This window comes from Oryzias melastigma, linkage group LG23, assembly GCF_002922805.2.
Source record: "Oryzias melastigma strain HK-1 linkage group LG23, ASM292280v2, whole genome shotgun sequence".
Taxonomy (NCBI): Eukaryota; Metazoa; Chordata; class Actinopteri; order Beloniformes; family Adrianichthyidae; genus Oryzias; species Oryzias melastigma.
In genome coordinates, this window is record NC_050534.1 from 3,269,129 (window position 1) to 3,279,084 (window position 9,956).

General features: G+C 38.3%; 1 protein-coding gene across 5 annotated transcripts in view; it reads left to right on the forward strand.

The window, feature by feature from the left end:
* LOC112154401 (fibrinogen C domain-containing protein 1) overlaps positions 1-9,273 on the forward strand; it is a 40,033-nt gene extending 30,760 nt beyond the window's left edge. For 4 of the 5 annotated variants that reach the window (XM_036210124.1, XM_036210126.1, XM_036210125.1 and 1 more), the window contains 6 exons: positions 6,258-6,332; positions 6,414-6,432; positions 6,512-6,609; positions 7,280-7,397; positions 7,542-7,721; positions 8,329-9,273. In XM_036210124.1, coding sequence (XP_036066017.1) covers positions 6,258-6,332; positions 6,414-6,432; positions 6,512-6,609; positions 7,280-7,397; positions 7,542-7,721; positions 8,329-8,627 — 789 coding nt within the window. In that variant the 3' untranslated portion in view covers positions 8,628-9,273. Of the gene's footprint in view, positions 1-5,544; positions 6,046-6,257; positions 6,333-6,413; positions 6,433-6,511; positions 6,610-7,279; positions 7,398-7,541; positions 7,722-8,328 lie in introns of those variants that run through there. The other variant, XM_036210128.1, reaches the window with a different exon arrangement.
* The last annotated feature ends 683 nt before the right edge of the window (positions 9,274-9,956 follow it).

A 9,956-nucleotide genomic window follows, 5' to 3' on the forward strand; every position in this document is an offset into this window, starting at 1 on the left:
GCCTATCCCGGCCACTGATGGGCGAAGGCGGGGTACACCCTGGACAGGTCGCCAGTCTGTCGCAGGGCCTCAATCACACACATTCACCCACACATTCACACCTAGGGGCAATTTAGAGTCACCAATTAACCTATGAAGCATGTTTTTGGACGGTGGGATGAAGCCGGGAGTCCCCGGTGAAAACCCACGCATGCACGGGGAGAACATGCAAACTCCACACAGAAAGGTCCCAGCCGGGATTCGAACTGGGGCCTTCTCGCTGTGAGGCGAGAGCGCTAACCACTGCGCCACCATGCAGCCCGAGGCGAGGACCATAATGACAGAACAAAGCCTCACCATAAGTATTGGTCCTCACCTTAGGAACAACTGACAGGTAATTGCCGGAGGCTTCAAACTTTACAAGAAGATCACTTAAATAAGAAGGCCCAAGACCATAAAAACATTTATAAACCATTAAAAGAATCTTAAAATCAATCCTGAAACGCACAGGGAGCCAATGCAGCGATTTTAAAACTGGTGTAATGTGCTCCCGCCCCCTGGTCCTCGTCAGAACTCGTGCCACAGAGTTCTGTAATAATTGTAAGTTTGAGAGAGATTTTTGAGGTAAACCAGAGAGCAGGGCATTACAGTAATCTAAACGACTAAAAATAAAAGCATGCATCAGCACCTCTGTGCTGGAAGAGAGAGGAACGGGCGGACTCTGGCGATATTTTTAAGATGATAGAAACCTGTCTTAACAACATTTTTAATATGAGGAATAAAATTCAGCTCAGAGTCAAAAAGAACACCCAGGTTTTGCACACTAAAGAATGTTTAAAATTATTAAGCGTTGGTAAAATTCTCTCTCTCTTGTCTTCAGGACCGATGATTAAAACTTCCGTTTTGTCCTAGTTGAGCTGAAGGAAGTTCTCTGCCATCCACGACTTTATATCTAAAATACAATTTAAAAGAGTATTTATAGGTTCAAGGTCATCAGGAGACACGGCGATGTAAAGTTGAGTATCATCAGCATAGCTGTGAAAGTCAACGCCGTGTCTCCTGATGACATCCCCAAGAGGCAACATGTACAAATTAAAAGAATGGGACCTAAAATTGACCCTTTGGGAACCCCACAACTTATTTCATGGATTCCTGAGGAGCATGTATCCATATTTACATTAAAGTGTCGGTCTGTAAGGTAAGAATAAAACCACTTAAGGACATTTCCAGAGAGGCCCACTAGACTCCTAAGTCTATTTAATAAAATCTGGTGATCTACTGTATCAAAGGCGGCACTAAGATCCAGAAGCACCAGAACAGAAAGTTTCTGTGAGTCTAAATTAATTCTAAGATCATTAACGATCTTCAAAAGAGCCGTCTCTGTACTGTGGTTCATTCTAAAACCAGATTGATATGTTTCTAAAATTTGATGAGTGTTTAAGACTCATGTAGTTGAGTAGCGACACTTTTTTCCTTAATTTTACTTAAAACGGTAAGTTGGATACAGGTCTGTAGCTATCTAGAATATTAGGATCTAAACTGCTCTTCTTCAGAAGGGGCTTAACCACTGTTGTTTTACAGGCAGAGGGGAAGACACCCGACTGAAGAGAGCAGTTCACTATGTTTAAAAGCTCTGACTCAAAGAATCCATAAAATGTTTTAAAAAGGGCGGGTGGGTAGGATTTTTTGCATCTGTCTAGCTTTCTGACAGTCCTAATTTGTAAGAAACCTAGCTTTCTATCTGCAACTGGCAACACTCCGGAGTCTGTGAAAGGCATGAGTCCTGCGGACTCGACGTCTTTTTAGATCTATTTCAACTTGAAAAACATCAAGGGAAACATGAAAGACATCAAAGGGGAAGATAATAAGAAACATACCAAAGTTCAGAAGAAACACAAAAATGTCAAAAGAAACATGCAAAAATTAAAAGGAAATAAGAAAAACATCAAAGGGAAACATCAAAAGAATCATACAAAGTTTCACAGGAAACAGGAAAAACATCAAAGGGAAAGATAAAACAAACATACAAAAGATCAAAGGAAACTTGAAAAATGTCACGTCGATCGATCACTGGCTCAGAAATAAAATTAACTCTTAAAGAGTTACAGGAACACTTCATTTTTTACCGTGTATGAAGACGGGGTCCACAAATTACTATCCCGGGGGCCGCAGTCGGCCCGCGGGCCACGAGTATGAGACCCCTGATCAAAATCATATTGATAACAAACAAAAAAATGGTAGTTCCGGTACAGACAAAGTGTCATACAATATGTTTCCCTTCTATTATACAATAAATATACTGAACAAGTTAAACATCAAATTGTTAATAAAGAACTTATTTTACCTCTCTCCTTTGTTCATCATACACAACATATTTTTTAAAGAACGGTATAGCCCGACTGTCTCAAACTAACCTATTTTCAATGATATACTTTTTTGGCCTTAACCCTCCTCCCAGAGCTATGTGTCTCTTTCTGTGAAGCATCATTCTTGCATGGTGACAATTCAGAGGGTTTTGCAAAGAGATAAAAATGATTTGCAGTAAAATAAAAACAACATTAAATTGAAAACTATATCCAAAAAGGAATTGTCAGCATTTAAACAACAAACAGTGTAGAAACATTCAAATAAGAAAAAAATAATTAAAGGTTGGGATGTTTTTGGAGAAAAAAACTAAGGTAGAGGACAAAAAGTCATTTTTTTAAAATCTTGTAAATACACATTACTGCAGATAAAGACCATCATCAAAGAAATTGTAACTTCACTGCTTGAGTTTCATTTTAGTAGAAATAATTTCTGGCATTTTGGTAATAAAAAAAGGATTACCCTTTAGATGAGGTACAATCTTGACAAAGATAGTTAATACATTTGATAAGTTTGAGAACACTATTAATCTGTCCTTTTTAGACAATGTATTAGTGTGTTAATAAACCTTATTTGGTTTATTGCGACAATAAATGTCTAACTAACATTTAAACACATTAATAACGTTTGTTATTGTGTTGATAAAGCTTGTCAAGGAATCTTATATAAAGTATTATCAGAGGTAATTTTATAGTTTTTTAAGTGCTTCACACAGGGGCTACTTTCTAACAATAAACTAACACTGGAGGTACTGACTTCAATAGAGATGAACATTTGTTAGTTTATGGTCTTTTACAGGATTGGAATATTTTAAATGTTTCTTCAAGCGTTTTGTGAAGTTGATTAAATCAAGCTGCCTTATAGCCAGAATACTATTGATTTGTAATGTTAATGTTGGCCAGAGGTCCATACCACACCCCTCTAGATGAAGCAGTTGTTTTTCTTGTTGAGATACAATCAACTTTTCTGTTTGTGACACAAAACCTTCAGGACAAATACGTTTCAGGATTCTTCTTCAAGGCAGTATTTTTTTTTTTTTAAATTCTGGTTCAGCATTGGGTTTGACTGGTCAGATCAAAGGTTGAGTGCCGATCTCCCTCCATTCTTGGCGCAGGTGAAGTCTGACGATAACCCGACAGCGTGGCCTGGAGCTTTCTTTCATGTTATCTGTTTTGAAGACTCAGCTTCAGTTTGTCTGAGGTTGTGATCTCTCTTGTGTTCAGGTCAACACTCTAAGTCTTAAGTCTTTCTTGAAAATCTCTTTATAAGTAATTGGTTTCTTCAAGGACATGTTCATTAAGAACTCTAAAAGTCCAAACTTAAATTTTAAAGTCGATTCTAAACTTGACATGGAGCCAATGCTATAAGATAAAACTGGTGAAATGTGAGCCCTTTTGGTGGTTCCTGTTAAAAGCCTTGCAGCAGCATTTTGATCCAACTGTAGGCGTTTTACCGTGGAGGGATTAATACAAGTAGCAAGACAATTGCAATCATCTAAACAAGATGAAATAAAAGAATCAAAACCTCCATGTCACGTTTGGAAATCATTCTTCTCAGTTTAGAGATGTTCCTTAACTGATAAAAGCAGTTTTTAACCAGGTATTCTGATGCTCGTCCAGGACAATGCCTGGTCAAAATTGACACCAAGGTTTCTTGCACGCGGGGCCCAGCAAACCAGGGTGTAACTTAACCTGGGACACTGTGTTCGGGGGCAATGATTAAAGTTTCAGGTTTTTTTTATTTTTTTTTTTTTATTCAGTTGTAATTGATTAAGTCCAAGCCAGTTTTTAATGCCGAAGAGGCTGTTTGATAATTCAGCTAATTTGTGAAACTCTGAGTCAGTGAAGGAACAGTATAGTTGGATGTCATCAGCATAAAAATGATAAGACACATTTTTAAAACCACTAATGATTTTCCCAAGAGGGTTTAAGTACAGGAGGAAAAGGCTTGTTCCCAGGACTGAGCCCAGTGGAACACCATGTAACAGTGAAGTAGTTTCAGATGAAATGTTAGCAGACATGGTAATTCCAGTAGTAAATCCAGCAGGAATTACATTGATCGTGTTAATGGTTGAAAAGTTACAGTATCTGAAAGATTTTGTGTTTAAACATCTCCAGCGACACCTCAGGTGTTAAAGGGTTAGTGACCCACTCCAATAAAAAAATGTTTTTTGTGTTTTTTCATGGGGAATTTAGTTAAAGACATTGCACGTTAGGTGTTTCCCTTTCATTTCTCAAAGATATGTAGACCTAATGCAAGAAAGTATGCTAAAGATCCAGGCACCATAGATCTGGATCTTGTTGTTGTTGATCCGTTGGCTCAGTCTTTCTTGGTAAAGACAGACCTGCTAACTTATGGTCAAAGGGAAAAGAAAATAATATAAAGAGGTACAAATAAACACAGATTGAAACTAAAGCCTCAGGAAACTGTCCAAACTATTCAAACTAAAGGCAGTCATCCAACCCGTTAACACTGGAGCTATTGCCAATGACAGGAAATAACACTCTTTCAACTTTCTTTATAAAAAGCGCTTCTGCAACTCGAAGAGCTTTATATTTAAAAACAAAAACATGCACAGTATTGCAATAAAAAACAATATAAAGCTGTGTATCATCAGCATCACTGTGAAAGTCAACAGCATGTCTCCTGATGACATCTCCTAGAGACAACATAAACAAGTTAAGAAGTGCAGAACCTAAAATGGACCCTTGGGGAACCCCACATCTTGTTTTATGGATTCTTGAACAGCTTGTATCCATTACTATCGTAAAAGAGTTGATCTGTAAGATAGGAATAAAACCACTTTGGAACATTTACAGACAATCCCAAAGAATACCTAAGTCTATCCAATAAAATCTGGTGATCTACTGTATCAAAAGCAGCACTAAGATCCAGCAGCACCAGAACAGAAAGTTTCTCTCTAAGATCATTAACAATCTTTAAGAGCCATGTCTGTGGTTGGTCCTAAAATCAGATTTATATTTCTGTAAAACTTGTTTGGGTATTTATAAACTCATGTAGTTGAATAGCAACACTTTTTTGCTACACTTTTGCTTTAAAACAGTAAGTCAGATACAAGTCTATAGTTATGCAGTGTATTAGGATAACTATACACTCTCGTTAAACTATGGTAACTCATTGATTATGTGTGCAATTATTGCAATTCCAATGGATTCAGGATAGTGAAAAGCTGATAAGTGTTGCATTTCTGTGCAAATGTTTTCTTCGCTTCAGAATCTGCTGGAGTAACTATTATTGTGTAAACAATCGATGAGTTATTGGTAACTCATAGAGCGTCAACATCAAAGCTAAACCTTCACTAATAAAGGGTTAATTTGACTCTGTTGGGCTTCAGTGTCAGACTGACAACTAAACATGAGTCTTTCTTTGGGTTTGTCTTGGAAGGTTGTTTACTCAGGAAGGTGTAGCCACATGAGCGATGTCCAAGAAACAAAAATGTCCTTCTGGGAAGGGATGACCCATTTGGGGAGAAACTCGTCTAAATACCACAGGTCAAGAAAAGTCAGTGTTGACTCAGAGTATAGGTGGAGACTGCTTCAGATGCTCACACTTCCCTCACACTCAGCCTGACCTAACAGGAATGAGGACATTCCCTGTGATGGGGAGGGGGTGTGGCACCCCGGACAGAGTTTAAAAGCTGCTGTTTGCTGAGCTGCGACTCAAGGACCACACAGCAAACAGGTCTGTGATCACTGTTAACTGTTGGGTTATAGACTTTAGGTTTTTTGGAGATAACTTTGTCATTTGCATGGGTTTCCATAATATACTAAAGCTGTGTTTTTACAAAACTTTGACTCTTCTAACTTCACTGGTGGTGGTTTAGATGCCCATTTTCAGACAAAAGTTTGATCTGTAACATCAGACTGAGACAGACGTGTTTCTCCTAAACTCAGGTCAGGATGGGAGGTCTCTCTGGCTGGTCTGGATCCATGCTAGCTCTCCTCTTGATCTTCTCCATGCAGACTGGGGTAAATAAAGCTAACTACTTATGCTGTGTAAATAACTGCTGACCCATAGATTGAGTCTCATCATTTTTTGTTTTTCTACAGAATGGATTAGTAAACGCAGGTAAAGAACATTTGGAGCTTTGTCTTCCCTTTAACACACATAAACTGCTCATATTAACCTTTTATTTCTCTCTTGTAAGCTGGGCCACCTGACTGCTCATTCATTCAAAGTTTTCCATCAGTTGAGCCCAGTGGAGTTTACACCATCCAACCGGATGGATTTAGTTACAGCTTTCAGGTAAAAAGCACGACTGTTTGTGATTTTCTGCTCAAATTTTTGACAGAATTCAGAATTTAGAGACAAGAGAAGGTGGAATGTTAATGAAGCAGTATCATTTTGAAAAGTAAGCCTGTCAGGGACATACCAGCTAAATCAGTCTGTAAATGCAGTTGGCTGCTTTTTACTGGTGGAGCAAACCTGGCCCAGGTAATCAGCAGCAGGTGAATCCCTGGATTTGGAAAACTCTTGTTAAAAGTTAAGTTAAAGTCCCACTATTTGTCACGCACCAAGGTGTGTGAAATTTGTTCTCTGCATTTGACCCCTCCCCTTGGGGAGCGGTGAGCTGCAGACACAGCCGCGCTCGGGAATCATTTGGTGGTTTAACCCCCCAATCCAACTCCTTAGTGCTGAGTGCCAACCTTCCAATCTCAGGGCGGACACTCTACCTCAAGGCGACTGAGCAAATAACAGAAGATGATAAACAGGCAAAACTTCCTAACTTCTTCTGATGGCATGCATTAGCAGCTCCATCTTCCAACTAGATGACTAATCTGAAATTCACACTAAAAAGTGGTGAACAAATCAAAATGGAGAAAACTGAGATCCAGTCAACAGTAAAGTTAAAACAACTGCTTTTCATTTTCAGGATATTTCTGATAAAAGCTTGAATAAATCTTTTCCTGCTCAGGTTTACTGTCAGATGGGTGCAAATGGACTCTGGACGGTGATCCAGAAGCGTACTGGAGGAGCAGTGGCCTTCGACAGGGAATGGGCAGCATATAAGAATGGATTTGGATTTGTATCATGTGTGTAAATTACAGGTTCTTTATACCTTATCTTCAGCTGTCAAATTCAGATGTAACTGGATAGAGTGAACAACAGGGTTTAATCATCTCTCAGTAAAAAGTGTAAAATCCTTCAATACACTTCAATTCTCCTGATTCCCTCAGGGGATCACTGGCTCGGTCTGGAGAAGATTTCTGCAATGACCAAATCCAAGAGGTGGAAACTGAGAGTGGACCTGTGGGACTTTGAAGGTGGCAGTGCTTATGCTGAGTATGAAGACTTCAGGGTCGGAGATGAGAGCACAAATTACAGACTGAGTGTTGGCAGATACAGAGGAACCGCAGGTACTGATGTGAAGACTTATTACTCTAATTTAATTAAAGGTTTTTTGAATAAAAGCCTCAAAGTGTCCCTTACCATCATGTTCTTCTTTATGACTTTTTTTTACATCCCTTTGTCCTCCACCAATTGCTACATTGCTCTATTTCACCCAGCTGCAGAGACGGATGAATGAAATCACATTCTGTTAGAGGGCTTTGTTCACATTTCTTGATGTATTTTTGTTACTGTTGTGTTTGTACATCTGATACAAAGGAAGACAGAAAAAAATAATGTATTCAGTGCCTTTTTCTGCTGTGGCCAAAAAAACCAAGTCTGTTCTTAGAAGTAGTTTGGACAACTGATAGTTGTATAAGTGATAAAAAGTCACAGATGAGAAGATACATAACTTTGTGTCTGTATTAACACATGATAACTCTGTCTTGTAATGGAATAGCAAACTATGGGTACAAAGGGTGGGGTGCAATGGGACAGTCCATTGTAGAACGAAAAAAGACCGATCCCAGTTTGAGCTGTTTCACATTAAAAAAAGAGCTATTGACTGACCATGTTTGCCTCAGACCAACATATACATATTTTTTAAAACTAATGAGGATTTTTTTCTGTCTCAAGGTGATGCCATCAAAGGAGAATATCCTGGCATCAACCAAAATGGCTTTGGCTTCAGCACCTTTGACCGTGACAGTGACGGCTGCAATCCTTGCATCTTTGGTGACATTGCCATCAATTCATGCACTGATTTCGACCGTGGCGGCTGGTGGTACAGCAAGTGTGGATCTGCCAGTCTGAATGGAGACTGGCATCCAAAGGGGGACAACATTGGTTGGTCTTCAGGTCTTCACTGGCGCACTTGGAAAGGACCTGCGCCCTACTCAGCCAAGGCCACCAGAATGATGATCACTCCCATGTAATGCTTTCAAAGTGTTTCTGTGTTTTCAGATGCTTTGTAGGTTTGAAATATGCCTAAGTTTGAGATAAAGTCAAAACTATTTCAAACTTCTGATTGGGTGTGTAGTTCAATCTTTGATTATTTAAACTGATTAAAGCTCTTCACGTAAATGCTTTCAGACACATTTTTAAATCTGCAGTTTCCTGATGACTTTTAAATAATGTGTGGTTGGATGTTGTAAGAAATGAGGTAGTTGACGAGTATCTGATGGGATGGGTTGCTGAATTCTGCTAAACCCTCAACAGCATTTGCATGGCTGCTTCCATTGTCTTGTTAAAACATTGGACAGCTCAGCTAAGAACCTGGCTGATTGTGGTCAAGACAGCATTTTCCTGTGTTCCCTAAGGAAGCTCTGAAGAGATGATCTTCATCTTTTTGCGTTCCTCCACCTTTGTTGACCCTGAGGTGTGTGTGACTCCCCCTCTTCTTCCTCTGAAATATTAGGATGACCCATTATCTCTGCATCTGTGGTTGACTCATCATCCAATGATGGTTTAGCCGAAAATAATGACTAACTCAAAATAATGGATACATGTCACAAATTATGGTTCATATGCAGTTCAGGGAGTAATCCATAAATATATTAGGCAAAAGCAAAAAAAAAAAAGAAAGTAGATATATATATATACATTTTAAAGTAATGAAACAAACTAAATGAAAAGAAAATACTTGCACACTGAATCCTTGGATGTATCTCTAGTGCCAGGAGTATCTGGATCGTCATCGTCCTCACCTAGTATTAAGTATAATATGTATTGCTTACATATATATATTACTGTTATTGTTGTTCACATGCCACAATACACATACATAAAATATTTTCTGTGTAAACTGTAAATGATTAATCAAACTTTTTTTTTTATTTATTTATTTCATTTTCTCTTAATAGTGAAAAAAACAAATGCTAATGTTATCACAGGAAAACAAACATATTTTTTTAAAATAATTTCGTTATTGCAAAATGTCAAAATTGTTATTATATTGTTAAAATAGTTATTAATGTTATCTTACACCCATTTCTAACTTGTATACTTAAATATATTGTTATGGAGGGTAAAATATTGAAAGTTATTTAAGGTTTAAGTTGATTTATTCTGAATAATATTCTTGTCTATTTATTATCAATACTTATGATAAAAAGTTACGGTTTTAACGTTTCAAAAATTGGCATTCTGCTAGCTCTTTGGACTATTTTGGCATTTACTTAAATTTTAAGGTTTAAGGTTTAAGGCGGGTCGGCTCTTGGGGGGTAAGACACCTGAGCTGGGGGAACTTGGGCCCAGCGCCGATG